This window comes from Capricornis sumatraensis, chromosome 10 (genome assembly GCF_032405125.1).
Source record: "Capricornis sumatraensis isolate serow.1 chromosome 10, serow.2, whole genome shotgun sequence".
Taxonomy (NCBI): Eukaryota; Metazoa; Chordata; class Mammalia; order Artiodactyla; family Bovidae; genus Capricornis; species Capricornis sumatraensis.
Genome location: NC_091078.1, coordinates 62537462 through 62556318, shown reverse-complemented (window position 1 = coordinate 62556318; position 18857 = coordinate 62537462). Strand labels below are relative to the sequence as shown.

Below are 18857 nucleotides of genomic sequence, written 5' to 3'. Positions count from 1 at the left end.
GTGGTTGCTGGCTGTTGCATTTGTAAGACAAAGATACTATGACAGCTCCCATTCCCCATGTATTTCACTGAGTGGTAGACTGTGCTGAAACACCTGAAGACCCACACTTTTGTATAATCCTTGCAATAACTATGGGGAAAGTTAATAGGATAGTTAATTCCATAAAGACACCAAGGTTTAGAAAAATTACATAACTTGCCTAAGTTCCCACAACTAGGAAGTTGCAGAGCTAGAATTTGAATAAAAGCCTGTCTGGAAAGCAGGTTCTGTAACCAATATGCCAATCTGCTGGAAGGAAAGAGTTTAGTGCCCATGCCTTCTTGAACTGCAGATGCTTCAAGTCCTTTGCCAGTTGGATGGTCCAAATACTTCTTCAGAGTCAATATAGCTGTGACCTTCCCCTGTTTAGCTAGGGACTAGGCAGGAATATGGAGTGACACTTCATTCATTCCCCACCTTGACACCTCTTCAGACTGTAACATTTACTGGAGGAATGCCCTCTTCAGTGCTAGGCATCTGAGGGCTGGTGTCCCACGGAAGAGAGAAGCACAGGAAGCAGCCCCAGGGTCTTGTGACTACTGAGCAGTGGGCTGAAATGCCCCCAGGTTTACAGCCCTCTGCTAGATACTGTGTGGGAGAGACAGACAAATCAGCTGCCAGTCTGTCCCTTAAGGAATCTGCAGGCTGATCATTGAGATACAGTAACCAAGAGTCACTATGCTAGAAGGGGAGAAACCGTTGAAACACAGTTCTTGTCTCGTTTTTGTGTCTTTCTCCAGGAGGGAGGTTTTGCCACATCTTCCCTGGACTAGGCAGCCGGCCCTGGCAACGGGGCTGCCCTGGGGCCACAGAGTTGGTGGTCCTAAGGCCTCTCTGGAGCCTCACAGAGGCCCCTTTCGGTAGGGCTTTCAGGTGGCGGGTGACGCCAGATGGGGCAGTCTGCGCAGAATCCCAGGAGGCAGGCCTCAGATGAGGAAGTCAGTGAGGCCTAAGGTTGCTCCGTGTCGAGGCTCTGGGACAAGCCCTTGGAGGGCAGAAACTCAGAGAGCGAGGGAGTAAGCAGATTCCTCGGGATCCAGACGCTGTAGAGACATCTCGGGCTCGGCTGGCCCGGAGCTGCGATCCGGGCACGATTCTCGGTGAGGGGGGAGTTCAGGGTAGCCAGACTGATGAAGGTGAGGATCAGCCCGAAGAGGCTCGTTGAGAAAGGCCCCAAGGATGCCGGGGGACAGCACTTGGTTCTGCGGGCAGGCAGGCCCTGAGGCATCGCAGGGCTCTGAGGAAAGCAGGCGGTGAGGACTGTGGCTTGAGGGCGCACTGTGCGTCTTGGCAGAGGAGCGCGGGGATGGGACGCGCCGGCGTGCCGAGTGCAGACAAATCCCACAGAGGAAAGGCCAACAGCGGGCAGCGAGCCCAGCTCGCGCCAACCGCTGCGGCGCCTAGAAAGGCCCGCCCCCTCCGCTCCACGCCCGATTCTCATTGGCGCCTCCCAACTCTCTGCGGATTGGTTACCTCTGGGTCCAATTAGCCTGCCCTGAGCCCTCCTTCCGGTGAGAGAGAGGTCGGCCCCCAGAGAAAGCGGAAGAGCGCGTAAGCGCGCGCTTCACAAAATCTTGGTAGCCTGAGGGGCTGGGTTTGCGTGCCCAAAGCCTATGAAGTGCGGGAGGGTCAAGACAGAGTGAAAGGGAAAAAGCGTTGAGAGAGCAGGGCCTGCGGGGAGTGGAGAAATTAAATAAAACTGCGGGCCTTAAATTAAGAGGCTAGGGTTTGGTGGGTGAGGCCTTGAGGGGCGTGGTCTGTGGGGCCAGGTCTTTTGACAGGTAGAGCCCCTTCCGAGTGGGCAGGACCATCGCGGGGCGGGGACTGACTGGAAATGTCAGTGGTCTCCCTTCTGCTGGGTAGCATGGGCCATCGCACTCTAGCCTCCTTCCCGGCCTTATGGGCCTCCATCCCCTGTCCACGCTCTGAGCTGCGCCTGGACCTGGTTCTGGCTTCTGGACAGTCTTTCCGGTGAGTGACCCTGAGTCTTGGCTCCTCAGCACCGCAGGCCCTGGGTGCAAAGGAACGTTGGGGGTGAAGGAAGGGTACCAAAGAGACCGAAGCACGAGTGGTGATTCTGTTAACTCCTTTATAAGGTGGAAAAGCCTGCGCGGTGCTGTTGCGAGAATTACATAGTATAATTGGTGTAAAAGAAAGCACTTGTGTTTTGCAGTTCGTGAGTCAGTTTTGTATGTGAAGCAGTTATAGGATAGGAGGGCCCCAAAGGGTGCAGAAAGGGGCATTGAGTGCTAGGGCTGCCATATGCCTGGGAGCGCAGGTGGAGGGAGCAAAGCCCTGCGCACTGGAGTGGCGTGCTGGCCGACCAGGTATGGACCCTGACCCAGACTGAGGAGCATCTTTACTGCACCGTGTACCGAGGGGACAAGGGCAGGGTTGGCAGGCCCACACTGGAAGAGCTAAAGGCCGTGCAACAGTACTTCCAGCTGGATGTCAGCCTTGCTCCACTGTATCACCATTGGAGTTCCGTGGATCCCCACTTTAAAGAGGTGGCTCAGAAATTTAAGGGTGAGTACAGAGCCTGAGGCAGAGGTTGGGTTGCTTGTGATTTGGTTAAGCTACTCGGTTTCACCATCTGTAAAGAGATTATATTTATCTGAGAATTTTATGAGGATTAAAGAAGATAATACATATAAAGTGCCTAGAATAGTGCCTGACACACAGTAATTATTATTACTACTGTTAATGTCCTGCTGGCCACCATAGTGAAGTGACAGGGATATCCTGTCTGTGTGATCTGGGGCTGGTGACATCGTTCATTCTGTAAATGTTGCAGAGCATCATCTATGTGACTGGGAATACCACAGTGAACGAAACAAATCCCCAACCTCGTAGTGCTTACATTGTGCGTTATTTGTCTGTGGAATGGGATAACACAAACCTCACAAGGTGCTACAAAGAATGAGAGCTCCAGTGTTACTGTCTTTAACAACACTGTCCCTTATTCCCCTAGGATCCCATTGGAGCCTAGGATCTGAGGGTAAGAAGAGGTCACTACCAACAGCAGGTGATTTCTCATTTCCCTACCTTTCTGGTCCCCAGGTGTGCGACTCCTGCAACTGGACCCCATCGAATGCCTTTTCTCTTTCATCTGTTCCTCCAACAACAACATTGCTCGCATCACTGGCATAGTGGAACGGCTCTGCCAGACCTTTGGACCTCGGCTCATCCAGCTTGATGATGTCACCTACCATGGCTTCCCCAGCTTGCAGGCCCTGGCTGGTGAGTAGCTGGGTCCCTGGCTCCAGGCCTTACAACCGCTTTCAGGGTCTATTGAGTTCTCCCCTGATGCCTTTCTTCCATCTCAACGCTTTCTGCCTTTTTAAATACTGCTCTCATCCAGAACCACCCTGCCTGGTCTGGTCAGCCCCAGTTATACCTCATCTTCCTTGTCCCTGAATTGTCAGCACTTCAGTGGTCTGTGCTTTTTGCCCATGAGTTCAATGGCTCATCAGAAGACATCTGTATACAGTGTACAGTAGTTTGGGCTTAAGACACATGTTCTAGAGATAGCCTGCCTGGGACTGAATTTCAACTCTGGCACTTGACTTCTGTCTGTATGACCTTGAGTTCATTATGTAGCCTCTCTGTGCCTCAGGTTCTTAATCCATTGAATGGGATAACAATAGCTCCAACCTGTCAAGAGTTTCAAGAGGGTTGAGTAAAAGAATGCACACAGTGCACCTAGCATAGTGTTTGGCATATAGGAAGTAAGCAGAAAATTCAAATTGTTATCTCTGCTGTGAACCCAACAATTCTGCATCCAAAAACACACATGTTCTTCATGGGAGCGCTGTGAGGGATGTACTTTACAGAGGCAAGTACATCAGTTGGCAGATGTGAGAACAAGCTGGAAAAAGTGCTTAGTGCCTGCATAGCAAAGACACAGCCCCCGCTAGAGAAAACAGAATGTTTTGGGTGCTTAGAAAACCCATCTTGGGTCTCAGCTCCCAGCTTAGTAGTCATAATACCTCTGGGAATTCATTCACTTCTCCAAGCTTCCCTTGTTTGTGGAACAGGAATGACAGTTTCTATCCAGAAGGGTTTGAGGCATGAATAAGGCAGTCGTGAGGTAGTGCAGTGCAGTGGGTTAAGAGCACCGGCTTGGTGTCCTAGACCTCAGTGCAAGGTCCCATCTCTGTCCTTTCTTGAGCAAGTTACTTAACCTCCTCTAAGCACTCATTTTCTTCATCTGTAAAGTGGGAAGAACAGTAGTATTGTCATCAAGGTCCTTGAGAAAAGCATGTAATCGAAACTGCTACTGTTATTATGACTATTACTTTATTTATTTTTTAGATTATTTGTCTGCTCTGGGTCTTCATTGCTATGCATGGGCTTTCTCTAGTTGTGGCAAGCAGGGCCTACTCTTCATTGGGGTGGTTGGGCTTCTCATTGAGGTGGCTTCTCTTATTGTGGAGCACAGGCTCTAGGACTCGTGGACTTCAGTAGCTGCAGCTCTAGAGCACAGGCTCAGTCGTGTGGCACACAGGTTTAGTTCCTATGAAGCATGTGAGATCTTTCAGGACCAGGGGTTGAACCCATGTCCCCTGCATTGGCAGGTAGACTCAACCACTAGACCACCAGGGAAGCCCTATGTATTATTTTAGATCATGAATGTGAATTCATGAATTCACACCCTTTGGAAAGGTTAAAGAACTCAACTGAGGAGTTCTTCCACTAGCAAGTCCTTCTCAATCCCTGCTCCAGTGCACAGCACATAGTGCTCAGAAAACATTTGTAGAGGGGCAGAACCCAGGCTTCATTCTTTCCTTTGTATATGCAAGTATCCTGGGGTCTCCCAGAGGATGGCAAGGTAGGAGAAGGGTACTTAGGAAAAGCATACGTGTCATTTACAGGGCTCACACACTAGCCTGGTGACAGGAAGAATTTGAGAATGTCTGACCCCTGTTCTCCTCCTCACTCCCCCACAGGGCCAGAGGTGGAAGCTCAGCTCAGGAATCTGGGCCTGGGGTACCGTGCCCGCTTTGTGAGTGCCAGTGCCCGAGCCATCCTGGAAGAACGGGGTGGACTTCCCTGGCTGCAGCAGCTGCGCAAGGCCCCCTATGAGGAGGCTCACAAGGCCCTCTGCACCCTGCCTGGAGTAGGCACCAAGGTGAGGCCCGGCATTGGGAGGGGGGCAGGTAGAAGCTACTCTCACTCCCCATGCAGAGAGTAGCAGAGGAGGAGACAAGGCAGTCCTGAGAGCTGGGTGTAGGCTTGGCTTCTGGAGGCAGAGTGGGAGGGAGAAAGGATACCAGCAGATGTTTTATTAGAGAAAATGTAGAATGCAGAAAGTGTATAAAAGACATTGCTCTTTGAATGCATTTTTAGAAAAACCATTTGTTCAGGTACATACGTACACTACTGTATGTGTGCAGAAACTTCTGGAAGGAATCATAGGGAACTCAATAGTGGTTACCTTTTGGAAGACAAATAAGATGTTTCCAACTTTTTTTTTTTAAAACACCGTACTGTGTGACATGCAAGATCTTAGTTCCCTGACGAGGGATTGAACCCATTCCCCCTGCATTGGGAGCTCAGAGTCTTAACCACTGGATCACCAGGGAAGCTTTCCACTTTTCATTTTGTTCTTCCCTTAAAATTATATGTACTTACAGAACTTTTAAAAAAATTTTATTAAAGGATAATTGCTTTACAGAATTTTGGGTTTTTTAATTTTTTTTATTAAAGGATAATAGACCTTCTTGTTTAATTTCAAGAATGGTTAGGTATCAGAAAGATGATTGGGAATTTGGTATTTATTGTTTTATTTTTTATATTTCTCTGTACTTTAAAAATAAATTTTTATTTAAATTACTCTTTTTAATGGGCTCTGAACTCCAGCCTAACATTAAATCTTGGTTCTGAGTCTCCCTATCTGTGTAACTTTGTCCAAATCACTTCACCTTCAGGACTTGTTTTCTTGTCTACAATAAACCTTCTTTTCAGGTTATGATGAAACTGGCACACATAAGATGTTTACCCAGTAGCACTCTCGTCACAGCTATTTTTTAAATTATTAATAGAAAATACAGTAAGAGTGTCCTCAGAGTGGAGAAGGAAGCATTTGGCTTTGGGACTAGAAGCAGGTTGCTGACTGGACCCTGGCATTCCTTTGTGGCTTACTCTGTCTGTCAAAGGTGGCTGACTGCATCTGCCTAATGGCACTAGACAAACCCCAGGCTGTGCCCGTGGATGTCCACGTGTGGCAGATTGCCCAGCGTGACTACAGCTGGCACCCCACCACCAGCCAGGCCAAGGGCCCGAGCCCCCAGGCCAACAAGGAACTGGGTAAGGAGAGAGAGTGGGATGTCAGGGCTGGTATGTGTGGGCTGAGGTGGTAGAAATACACTCTCCCTAAAACCCCACCCTTGTGGATAGAGAGCACAAGGGGCCATTTAACATCACCTCACCACTTCTGGTTTAGGTAATTTTTTTTTTTTTTTTGGTTTAGGTAACTTTTTCCGGAACCTGTGGGGACCTTATGCTGGCTGGGCCCAAGCAGTGAGTGTACCTAGGCTTCCCCTCCAACTCCAGCCCAGACCCCATAGGACTTCTCCCTGGCCCTGACCTATTTTCTTCTGCCTCCATTGCTGTCCCAGTCAAGCCTAAAGGACTCTCTACCCCAGCCCTGCCACCCATGAGCCCTTACAATTCCCTACACTGCCCCACCAGTCCTGACCGCAGTGTGCCCTCTCCCGACTCAGACTCCCACCCCTCTTCCCCAGGTGCTATTCAGCGCTGACTTGCGCCAACTCCAGCGAGCTCAGGAGCCACCAGCAAAGCGCAGAAAAAGGTGCACAGGGCCGGAAGGCTAGGTGGGGGCACAAAGAAAGGGATTCCCCAAACACCCCTCCCTACTGCTCCCTCCTACTCTCCCCCGTCCAGTCTCATGTTGGAAAGGGGACTTCCTACAGCTATCTCAGGGGCCAGGCACCCTCAAATCAAGCAGTTTGCACAACCATGTGGGGTATAGGTTGTCTGAGGAGACAGAGCTGCCTGTGGTTTTAATCTCTTATCTTTATTGTAAGAAGGAACAATAAAATAGAAATATTTGTATGGAAAATGCAGTGGAGGGGTGATACGGAAAGGGGTGTAGAGGGGGTGGGGCAGGGTACCTCCCCAGTTCAGGGAGGGAGGGAGAGTAGGCCATCCCCAACCCTTCCTGCATAGCAGATTCTGACCCTGGATCCAGGCCCCTAGAGCTGGGGGTGCAGAGAGGGGGACAGTTCTGGGCTGGGCTCCACACAGCAGTCACGACAGCAGCAGCCAGCCACCGGCCCTACGTGGGAAGAGAGAACAGAGCTGATCACAGGAGCAGACCCTCCACTCCAGCCTGGGCCACTCTCCACGGACCTCCCATGCCCTTGCACAGAGCCCTCTTCTCACCCCCGGCTGCTGGTGCCAGGAGCTCCCCACGACTCGCTGTCTGTCCCTGCCCCTCCTGGCTGGTGCCCAGCTGTAGCTTCCTCATGTGCCGCACCACGGCTGTGGCATTGAAGGCTTGCTGTGGAGAAAGGCAGAAGAAGGGACTTTTGAGAGAGTAGGAGATCGTGGGGCAGGGTCTGGCAGTAGAATTCTTAATAGCAGTTCTGTTATTTTCATTCAAGTGATATTGGTTGATCCCCAAAACCCCCTGAAACCTCTACAAGACTTCATTAAATTATATTCAGTCACATTATATAGTTACACACACATACACACACGTATAAAATATATGTAGATGTGTAATTTTTCATATAATTCACATTCACATAATAGTAAACACTTTGTATAGCATTGTGTGTCAGGTAGTGTTCTAAACACTTATCATAATAGATCATTTAATCTTCCTGAAAGTCTCTGAGGTGGGCAGTGTTAGTGTCAGCATTGTCAAAGGAGGAAAACAGGCACAGAGAGGTTAAATGACTTGCACAGCTGTATGTGTATCATTCTCTATTCAACCTGTCCACTGAAATGCCCCTCGAATTTACCATGTCCTAAATCAAAATCTCCCCCAAAACAAGTTTCTGGCCCCAGGATCTCCATCTAAGTGATGGCACCATCATCCACCTTGTCCCCAACCAAAGTCTTGGGCGAGCCCTGGTCATCTCCGCTCTCTTCCAGTATCCATTCTAACATCACTTCTTGTCGGTTCTGCCACCCAAACAACTCCTGGTCCAGCGTTCTCTATTCGCACTGTCACTGCTCTGATTCAAGCCCTCACTGTCTCCTGACCGCATCTCTGCCACAGTCCCCTAAAGTGTCTCCCAGCCTTCACTGTGCCTTTAAGCATCTTGAGAGCCCCTTGTAAAGGCCAAGTTTCAGCTGAAAATCCTGCCGGAGCTCCTCAGCATCCTCACCATCAAGTCAGTGCTCTACTGTGGGACCCAAGCCCCCAGGCAGTCTGGCCCCAACCTGTCTTCAGCCCGGTTTCCTGCCTGCAGCCCCTTCAGTCCTGCCAGGCACTGCCCAGATGGCTGTACTGTTCTCCTGGGCCTTTGCACCCTGGTTCCCTCGGCCTCAGACCTTATCCTGCTGTGCTGGACTAATTCCTACTCAGCTCTCAGGCCTGACCAGTCTATCAGGCCATGACCACTTTAGGCCCCTTCCAGGACCCTGTAACTTGGATTATGTCTCCTTGAGAAGAATACACTGTTCTCCCTCTGGTCTTGAAGATCAGGGACCATCACCAGAATAAAGTAGGTGTCACAGCATTGCATGAATAAATGAGACCCTTCAGTAAGCATCCCTGAGCATTTACTGTGTGCCCCATTTGGTGTGAGCTGGAGGCTAGATGGGGGTCGTGGGCTCACCTTCCACTTGCTTTTGGCAAAGTTCTTCTTGATCTGCTCGCTCACGGACTGGTGAATATTCTTATCTAGGGCAGTATCTCCTGCAATCCTAGGACAGGTGTGTATAGAGGGCTGTTGGTGAAGGAAGAGGCAGGCCTAGGGGCCCCAGACCCCATCCTAGCCCGAGGCTTGTGGGAGCTCTCACCAGGGGTGCTGCAAGGCCTGCTCACAGGTGAACCTCTTCTCTGGATCCTTCTCCATCAAGTGCCGGATGAAGTCTTTGGCTGAGCCCCCCAGACAAGAGCAAAGACAGCATGGCGGTGCCTGAGAACACCCCCAAGATAGAACCCACCCCCTCAGGTCTGGCCTGGCATCAAAGCCAGATCTGTCCATGCACTGCCCCACACCACCTGTACTCTTTCTCTAAGTCCCCCGACCCAACCCAGCTCTCCAGCTTTCTCCCTTAAGAATAACTTGTTCTTAGAGAAGATTCACACTGACGTGTAAATGATCAATAATGCCTTCACAGCTTTGCTGCCTAACTGGAGGCACAAAAGGACAGATGAAAACATTAGTGCTGTTGTTTCAGGTACTAGGAAGTCGGTGTGGGGAGGTAGTCTGAAATATACTATGTCTGACCAGGGGCCAGGCAGAGAAAAGCACCCAGGGTGAGGTGTCTGGTCTTAAAGACAGTGCTTAATCTGGGGCTGGGGAATCTGGTGAAGTGAAGAGACCTTCCCTAACCCTCACTCTGCAACCCCCACTCCCCCCAACCCAAGCAGATGAAGCAGGGACTGGAGGTAGGATCAGGGGATGAAAGCAAAGCCCCAAATACCAGAGTCAGAGATGTCGTCCCAGTAAGGAGAGTCAAACTCGTACTCGGCCTTCAAAATCTGTTCAAAGAGTTTGGCATCATTCTCGTCATAGAAGGGAGGATAACCACAGAGCCTGGGCAGGGAGAAACTCATTCTCATTTCTACCGTCAGTGTACACACTGGCTTCCAGAGGAAGCTTTGGTGCGATGTTGAGGTTCAGACAGGACCCCGAGGAAGGAGTTCCCCTTCTACAAAGTGGGGAAATCTAGCTTTCTGCCTTGCTCACTCCTGTCCGACTCCACCGGCTTTCTATTCTGTATTGTGCCACCATCTGTCGTTCCTCAGGGCCTTTGCGCTTGCTCTGTGCTCTCTCTAAGCCACTCTCCCCAAGCCACTCTCCCCGAACACTTTGAGTGTCTGGCTTCCTCACTTCATCCTGGATGCCACTCATGCCACCTCCTCAGAGCGGCTCCTGACCTCCTTATCTAAAACAGCATCCATCCCATCTCCCTACCTTGCTTGATTTTTCTTCATACATGTCTCACCACCTGCCATTATTTTACAGGTTTATTTACTTGTTTATTTTCTGTCTCCTCTGCTACTAGCATGTCTGCTCCCTGAGGGCAAGCACTTTGTCGTTTTTGTTCTCTGCTAAATCCTCAGCGCTTGGCCACAGTGGTCAGAAACATAGTCTCTATTGAGTGAAATAATACAGTCATTAACTGGTAGAAATAAATATGGATGGCAGGAAGGAAGAAATAGCACAGAGGAAAAAGAGAGCAAAGTAGGGGAGAGAAGTCCAGAGCCACATCCATAACAGCCAGGCCCCCACTCACAGGATATAGGCGATGACCCCGATGGACCAGCAATCCACGGCCTTGCTGTAGGGCTTCTGGGCCAGCACCTCAGGGGCTGTGGAGGGAAGGGGACACAGTGTTGACAAATCTCTGCCCGGCAGCTCCCGCTTCTTCCCTGCCCACAGCCCCAGACCAGGGCCCTCCGCACCCACGTATCCTGGGGTCCCACAGGCCGTGGAGAGCACACTGCTGGGGTCTTCCATCTTGGAGAGGCCAAAGTCGGAGATCATGATCTTAGAGTCTTCATCCAGGCTGTAGTACAGCAGATTCTCTGGCTTGGAGGGCGGGAGGGAGGAAAAGGAAAGTTGGAAATGGCCAGAGGCTAACAGAAGCTTCTGCCTCCATAAACACCCCAATGAGCCCCCCTCCCCAAAAGCCACTGTAGTTTTACAGCTACCATCTTGGTTGGAGGCACAAGAAACTCAGGAAAGTTCTCAAGGAAGTCAGAAGTTCCAAAAAGGACAAGGACCTCGGGAGTATGGAGGGGGGGGATCTCCTATAAACCTCAGGTATGTATTGTGAAGACCTGAAGAATTTTTGAGCACCTACTGTGTGCCAGATCCTGTGCTGTGCTTCATTTCAGTTCATCCTTACCACATCCCTGCCAGGCCACTGTGAATAATCCCTCTTTACAGATGAGTAAACGGATGCCTTGAGAGGCAAAGTGACTTGCAGTTGGGGATCTATAGTTAGGGAGTGGCTAGGCCAGAATTCAAAGTCAGCTCTATTTCACCCCAGTGCTCTCCTCCTAAAACAAGAGTGTGATGTACCACCAAACATGCACCTCATCATCATCTCTGAGGTGTAGGGCTTTGGGGGTTTCTGGCTGTCTTCTTTGTGTTTTGCTGTCATCCAAGTTTTCTACAAAGAGCAAGTGGGAGTTTTATTATCAGAAAAAACCTAAGATGTTACTGAGATAATCACCTTTGTGTTCATTTGAGTTTCAGAACTGGAATGGGAAGGAAGCAGTTTAGGGCTTAAGAGGTCAGACAGAAAGGTAAGGCTTAGCAAGGGGGTGAGAGGTACCCAAGGTCACAGTGGGGAGTTTGCAGAGGTCCCACTCTTGGGTGCCCTAGCTTCCCACACATCATCATATTCACCTTGAGGTCTCGGTGTACGATGCCCAGGTCGTGTAGGTACTTGACGGCATCCAGCACCTGGAAGATGAGGCGGCTGGCATCCCGTTCTGTGTAGAAGCCTTTTTCCACAATTCGGTCAAACAGCTCACCGCCTGACACCCTGCAGCCAGGGACAGGGCAGTCTGGCCAAGAGAGCAGTGGATGCAGAGAGACCAGGGAGCGGGCAGCAGGGACGGGTGTGAGAAAGGGGTTGACACAAGGGCACTCACAGCTGCATGATGAGATAGAGGTGTCCCCCACTCTCGTAGATGTCATCCAGGGCTACAATGTTGGGGTGCTTGATCCTGAAAGGAGAAATTAGGTGGTTCAGAGCCGAGGACAGTTCAGCCACCTCCCTACCCTCATCTTAAGGAAGCACTGCCTGCAAACCAGGGCAGGATGAGCCAAAGATCTGGGTCCCAAAGGGAAAAGCTGCTTTACCATGATGTGTTATAGTGTCACGGAGGTTAACACTGGGCTCTGGCATCTCACAGACCTGAGTCCTCATCTGCCTCTGCCATGTGCTGTTGAGGGCAAGTCTCACCTCACAGTGCTGACTACTATAGGATTTTAACACTTGTCTGGGTTTATAAATTTGCCAGCCTCTCCCACCAGCATGTCATCTCTACAAGACCAGCAGCTTTATCTTGCTGACCACTGTTCCTCCACACCTAGTGCAGACTGAATACTCACTGATATTCACTGAATTGAGTAACCTCTCCAGACCTCAGTTTTTTAAAATCTGTAATATGAAGCCAGTGATAGTACTTCCCTCCAAGTATTGAGGTGAGGATCATGTGAAGAAATGCAGGGAAGAATCTTGGCACAGTGCCTGGCACACAGTAAACACTCCAGAAACGAACCAATGATGGTGAGTGAATTTGATGGAAGGCTTGGCTCTGCCACAGACTTGCTGTGTGACCTTAGGCAAGTCCTTTGTCCTCTCTGGGCCTCAGTCTTCCCGACCCAGTGGTAGAAATGATTATTTCGTCCCTGCTCAGGGTGGTGAGAAAGCTCAGGTGGGAGGCTCGAAGTGGAGATTCTATATGAGCTTTCCAGTGAGAACAGCAGGTTTCCCATCAGCATGAGGAGTTCAGAGACCATCTGGTTGTTGTCAGAGTATCAGCAGATGGGTGTTTTTAAACTTGTGAGGTGGTGTAATACGTGGGGCAACTTGAGGTAGCTCTAGAGATAGCATCAGCAGAGATACATGGGTTCAAGACATGTTCAAGGATTGACCTTTAGATATGACTGGACATTAAACCATTGTAAAGAAGCAGTGGCATGTTAATCACATCAGTCGTGTTTGCTCTTGTGCCAGGCACTTGAAGTAAAGGACCTCTAATCCCCACATCCTACCAAGTGGAGATAATTACCCCCATTTACAAATGAGCAGTTTGAGGCTCAGAGAGGTTAGGTGATTTGCCCAAAGCAGAGAAAGGAGGGGAGTGGGACGGGTCAAGGCAGGGTTAACCCACAGCAGGAACAGAATTTGCTCCACGCACTTGTGTAGGACAGCGATCTCGTTCTCCATGCTGCCCTCCTTGCCCTCCAGAGCCTTCTTGGCGATACATTTGATGGCTACCAGCTTCTGAGTCCTCTTATCTTCTGCCAGGATGACCTCAGAGAAGGCTCCTCTGCGGGGAGAGGGGATTCACGAGATGGAGAGCAGAAACCTCAGCTTGCCTCCAGCCTCTCCATCCCCCTATGGGTTACATGACCATCCCCAGGACAAGGAGGTGGAATGAGCCTCCCTCTATCACCCGTTCACCTCTGGTGCCAGAGGTGCCCCAGCCTAGCCAATCAGAGTTGTCTATTCCCTGGCCACAGTAACTGGGTCCTGTGATGTGATGTAAGCCAGGTTACTGGCACTTTGAGAATGAGGTGTTCTTTCCTACTAAGTTGGTAGGATGTAAGCCTGGAGCTAATGTTGGTCATCTTTGCCACCACTTGGGGAGAGCCTGCTTGAGAATGAAACCAACACAAAGGAAATCAGAGCAGAGAAACAGTCAAAGACAGTTTCCTAATAATATCATGTGAGCCCCTGTATCCCATACCTGAAGTTTACTCCCTAGGCTTTTTGATTATGTGCATGACTGATTCATTCCTTTTTCTGCAAAAGCCAATTTGAGTTATGGCTTATTTAACTCCCTTTAGAACCATGAAGAACATCAGCATCACCTGGTAGCTTTTCAGAACTGTGGAATCTTGGGCCCCACCTTAGACCTACTAAAATCAGAAGCTGCATTTTAACCAGATCCAATACTCAGGCCACCTAATGCAAAGAGCCAACTCACTGGAAAAGACCCTGATGCTGGGAAAGGATTGAAGGCAAAAGGAGAAGGGGGCAGCGGAGGATGAGATGGTTTGACAACATCACCAACTCAATGGAGGTGGATATGAGCAAACTCCAGGAGATAGTGGAGGACAGAGGAGCCTGGCAGGCTACATACAGTCCATATAGGGTCACAAAGAATCGGACATGACTTAAAGACTGAACAACAGGTGATGTGTATGCTCACTGAAGTTTGAGAAGCAGTGCTTTTGAACAGTCTTAGAAAGGAGCATACTCATTTTCACTAAAGTCCACTGGTTAAGGAATGAGTGTTGACTAGTGCTCTCTAGAACTATTTGCTTTCCTGGGATAATAAGTCATAGTCAATGAACAGCATCTCATGGTGAAATCTCAATCATCAGACTAACTAGTGACTACAATAGCCTCATTGCAGGCTTCCAGTCTTGTCCCTCTTCAATGTACCCTCTATACTGTGGCCAGAATGACTATCCTGAATTGCAAATCTGCCACAAAGTCTTAAATGTTATCCTGTGGCTCATGAGATTACTTCCAGCCTCTATAGCTTGGCTTCGAGGCCTTACCTGACCTGTTCCTCTCTTTCCTCAGTGTCTTCCACTCTTCCCCCGAGCCTCTGATTATAAGCTGCACCAGACTCTGTCTCTTTCCACACATAACATACCTCTGAGCCTTTGTTTATGCCATTCCTCCTGCCTGGAATGCCTTCTCCCTGTCTGACAAGTACTCTCCTACCCATCCTTCAATCCCCAGCTCTAATGCCCCCTTCTCCAGAAAGTTATTCCCTACACGGAAGCCGCTGCTCTCTGGGCTCAACAAGTCCTCTTTTGCGAACTTAGCTAGAGCACAGCACACACCCGGTTGTCATTTTCCATGGGTCTGTCTCCCTCACAGGTTTGGGATCAACTTGAGGGGCAGAGATCAGGTTTGAGTTATTTTTGGATTCTCACCATGGAGAACAGAGCCATGCCCAGCTTCAGTTCCAAAACCTAGGCCAGAACCCCCAGTTCTTGGCAGTCAGTTTAAAAAACTGGCTCCTTCATTCTCGCCTACTTTCTTGTCACAGGAACCCAGAGCAAGAACAGCCTCTGTTCCACCCCCTGTCAGCCAGAAGTGAAAACTCCGGGCCACTCGGGCCATACAAGGCCACCACAGGGCCTGGGATGTAGGAAACAGGAAGCAGTGATCAACTGGCCAGAGGAAGCACCACCCTGGACCCAGCCTCCCTAGCCAGGCAGGCCCACGAGTGAGGACCCTCCGCACCCTACCCCCCGGCTCAGGGACAGCTCCCCCTTCTCTCCTGCCACGGAGACTCACGTTCCCAGAACATCTCGGAAGTCGTAAATGTCTCTAATGTCCTCCGCCTGCTTCCAGCTGGGGCCTTCCACTGCCCCCGGCATGGCCCACCTCCCTCCGGCCACAGCCAGGGCTCCTGGGAAAGGGAATCGAAGAAGACTCAGCAGGGCTCAGACATTTTTGTGGGAACTTAGTGAAGGCCCCATTGAGCACGCAGTTATTCATCCTTGATTCATTCATTTGACAAAATCATCCAACATTCATTCACAGGCCATTTGTTCATTCAGCAACATCCATTCATTATATCCTTAAGCCTAGAGGAAAATCCTTCAGGTGGCAGCAAAATTCTTTATTCAATAGTCACTCATTCATTCACTCAGCTCACCTCCCAATTTCTCCCTCTCTAAATCCAAACACACGAGGGGATACTGAACTCTAGGAGGACAGCAAAGAAGACCCCAGAACAATTTGTAGAAACACAGAGCCCCGGAGAATCCCCCTGTCCCCAGAACGAGCAATGTCGCTGCCCCACCCTGGGAATCTCTGGGGTGTCTCCTCTCCCTCCTCCTCCTCCCTTGCCAAGCCTCTCGGAAATCAGGTTTCCGGCAGCCTGGGCTTCCAGCAATATCTCAGCCACGTTTTTAAATAGCTCCTTCTGCACTGTTACCACAGCAACAGCAGGCACAGCTGGAGCTGCCCAGGCCTCCCGTTACCCCTCTCAGTCCTGACTCCCCATCTGGGTCCCAGCAGCCTGAGAAAGGGTCCCCTCCTAACCTGTCCCCTACTGGCTTCATCTCAGCCTGATCCAGCCTATACTTTTACTCTGTTGAGCCCTCTGTCACAACCAGCAGTAGTGGGTGAGCACTCTCTCCCCAGTTATCAGATGGGGAATGGGGAGCTGAAGTTGGAGATGGATAGGATTTGGTTGGAGATGGACAGCTGCCCAATGAGGCCCCAGCTAAGCTCGCTGAAAGCAAAGGCCTTGGAGGGCACTGCAGGCAGACTAGGACCCATCCAGAAAACACAGCCTCTCAATGCCATCATAAGCCCACGGAAAGGGAGGTCAAAACTCAGCCCAGTGTGCTGTGTGACCTCAGGGAGGGCACTTTCCTTCTCTGTTTCTTCTGCTGGAAAAAGAGGGGAAGGTGCCCTAACTAGAGCCCATGGTATGAGAGTCCAATCTGGATGAGACTTTGTTCCGGGGGGCCTGACCACCCATCCCAGGGGCAGAAACTTCTAGGAAAAGAGACTTGATGGTAAGCTTCAGAGGGCAGGATTTTAAAATCCATCTGGAGGCCTGGCCGAAAAAAAAAAACACAAAACTCACAGTTCCATACATATCCCTGCACCAAGACCCACCCACAACCCTGAAACCAGACACCTGCCCCCAGATCCGCACACTCCATCTCCAGATGAGTCTCTGATCACACATGTACAACTAGGCATCAGCCCACATCAACTCACCCCCCCAGACACCCTCACACCCAGACATCCTTCCCACACCCCAAAACACATCCACACACACCAGGACAAGATGACACCCAGACAGAACAGATACACACACACATACCTACCTCACCTGTATACCAGACATCCTGGATTCCGCACACCTGTCACCCTGCAGCTCCTGCACACCCTGTTCAGTGGCTCAAATCATGTCTGACTCTTGTGACCCCATGGACTGTAGCCCACCAGGCTCCTCTCTCCATGGGATTTCCCAGCCAAGAATACTTGAGTGGGTTGCCATTTCCTTTTCCAGGGGATTTTTCCCACCCAGGGATCGATCCTGTGTCTCCTGCTTGGCAGGCGAATTCTTTACCACTAAGCCACCACAGAAGCCCTCCTATACACTCTAGAAGCTCTTAAACTCCAAATCCTTATACATCTAACTCCAAACATCCTCAGGCCACAACTATATACCTCCCAACTCTGACTTACTACCCGTTGAGCCAGAACCCAGCACACACAACACTTGGATACAGTCTGTAACAAAAACACGGATTCCCAGACATCCCCACCCAGACGGATACCCTACACACCAACATGCCTGCAACTTCACATTTGATCCACTTGCCTGTGCTAAGACATTCGCACACCCCAATACGGCCGCCACACATCTATACCTCCAAATGCCCAGTCCTTCCACACTCAGGCCCAGCTGAAGGCAGACACATACACACACATCCCTCCTCACCTTCCCCTTTTACCCGCTCAGTTTCCCACTGGCCACCTGGCACCTGCTGGGCCTGGGGCAGAGCTGGGGAAGAAAGGCCCTACCCTACCCAAGTAGAGTCCAGCACGCCCAGGCACCCCCTCCCATCTTTGGGAGAGGGTACCCAGCGGATGGGGGTCCCGCCGCCCTCTGGCGCCCAGGGTCGTGGGCGGGGCGGCTCCGGGGCGGTACCTGCGGCTGCCCCGCCGCGGGGCTGGCTGGGAGGCCCGACTTGGCTGGGGCCGAACTCCGGCCGCCGTCCGCCGCTGCTGCGCTCCTGGCCCGCCAGCCCGCTCTCTCACTGGGGCTCGGTTCGGGCTCCGCTGGCTCCCTCCTCCCGCCTGCGGCTCTGATGTCAATGGAGGAGGAGCCTGCGGCGGAGGGACTAGGGAGGTGAGGCCCCGCTCCGGGGCTGAGGAAGGGGCGCCCGGGGCGGGGTGGGTGCGCGGAGAAACCCGTCAGTTCAGTCAGAGCGTCCGCTGGACTCGTTCTGTCTTTCGTTTCCCGCCGGGGTCCCCGTTTCGCAAAAGGAACCACTGAGGCATAGGGAGATGAAGGGTTCAGAATCAATTGGTCAGAAGCAGAGCTGAATTCGAACCCAAGTCTGTCCAATGCCGGAAGCTGACCTTTTCCACCCTGTCTCTAGAAGTTTCTTTCAGACCAGTTCTGTGAGCTTCCTTAGGGTTGAGCTCTGTCCTCCTCCCCTCCCCGCCACTCCCCACCCCTCCCCACCCAGCCCCGGGAATTAGTCCCTGGGAAGGGCTTGGGAGACTGATGGGAGTGGAGGAATGGGGCCGTAAGGAAAGGCCCACGCAAAAGTAAGCAATGAAGAGAACAGAGGCAGTCGTAGGCTGGGGGCCGCATTCTAATGGCGGGAAAACTAAAAGGTCCTTCTCTGAGGAAGAGCTGATGCTCTAATTCCCTACACCTGCCAGGCAGAACAGGTGTGGTGCCGGGAGGGAAGGGGGAGGAGGGAGAGTTAAATCAGGATCCTGGGGGAAGGCGGCCAAAGAGGATCACGTGATGGGGCCGGCGCCTGGGGCCCGTGGCTCAGGGCCAGGTTGGGGAGGGGAAGCCCGAAACCGCTTCGGGCCGGCAGGCAGGGGGCCAAAGGACCTGACTGACGTCATCTTGTGCAAGGCCTTCCTTGGGAAGACGGTGGGGCGGGGAGGAGCAACTCCCAGGAAGTAGGGGTGGGCCTGGACTGGAGCCAGCCAGAGGAGCCAGCCTGAAGGCCCCCGACTCCACCTCCATCACGACCGAGTGCTACCCCCAACTTTTGAATTCCCGCTTTTTCCATCTGGAAATGGGGAGTTGTGCGTTAGTCAGTCAGTCGTGTCCGACTCTTTTTGACCCCATGATTTGTAGCCCGCCAGGCTCCTCTGTCCATGGAATTCTCCAAAGAATACTGAAGTTG

General features: G+C 51.3%; 2 protein-coding genes across 2 annotated transcripts; one reads left to right on the top strand and one right to left on the bottom strand.

The window, feature by feature from the left end:
- Positions 1 to 1021: 1021 nt before the first annotated feature.
- Positions 1022 to 6973, top strand: OGG1 (8-oxoguanine DNA glycosylase). The gene is made up of 8 exons (XM_068983199.1): positions 1022 to 1139; positions 1903 to 2010; positions 2318 to 2565; positions 3100 to 3279; positions 4989 to 5170; positions 6198 to 6348; positions 6512 to 6561; positions 6786 to 6973. Exons 2-8 carry the CDS (start codon positions 1904 to 1906, stop codon positions 6873 to 6875), a joined length of 1008 nt encoding a protein of 335 aa, XP_068839300.1. The 5' UTR covers positions 1022 to 1139; position 1903; the 3' UTR covers positions 6876 to 6973.
- Positions 6974 to 7132: 159 nt separating this feature from the next.
- Positions 7133 to 17712, bottom strand: CAMK1 (calcium/calmodulin dependent protein kinase I). Its single transcript, XM_068983197.1, has 12 exons — positions 17633 to 17712; positions 15250 to 15364; positions 13127 to 13258; positions 11852 to 11926; positions 11604 to 11742; positions 10652 to 10778; positions 10483 to 10558; positions 9667 to 9779; positions 9037 to 9115; positions 8853 to 8940; positions 7447 to 7564; positions 7133 to 7339 (listed from the first exon to the last, which is right to left on the bottom strand). Exons 2-12 carry the CDS (start codon positions 15330 to 15332, stop codon positions 7257 to 7259), a joined length of 1113 nt encoding a protein of 370 aa, XP_068839298.1. The 5' UTR covers positions 15333 to 15364; positions 17633 to 17712; the 3' UTR covers positions 7133 to 7256.
- Between the last annotated feature and the right edge of the window lie 1145 nt (positions 17713 to 18857).

Coding starts and splice junctions, on each gene's coding strand:
- CAMK1 (XM_068983197.1), bottom strand. CDS start 15,332: ATGCCGGGGGCAGTGGAAGGCCCCAGCTGGAAGCAGGCGGAGGACATT. Junction 10,559..10,651: donor TGGGACCCCAGGATACGTGG/GTGCGGAGGGCC, acceptor TTCCCTCCACAG/CCCCTGAGGTGCTGGCCCAG. Junction 7,565..8,852: donor TTGCCAAAAGCAAGTGGAAG/GTGAGCCCACGA, acceptor CTTTCTCCACAG/CAAGCCTTCAATGCCACAGC.
- OGG1 (XM_068983199.1), top strand. CDS start 1,904: ATGGGCCATCGCACTCTAGCCTCCTTCCCGGCCTTATGGGCCTCCATC. Junction 2,011..2,317: donor GCTTCTGGACAGTCTTTCCG/GTGAGTGACCCT, acceptor CTGGGAGCGCAG/GTGGAGGGAGCAAAGCCCTG. Junction 6,349..6,511: donor CCAGGCCAACAAGGAACTGG/GTAAGGAGAGAG, acceptor TTTTTGGTTTAG/GTAACTTTTTCCGGAACCTG.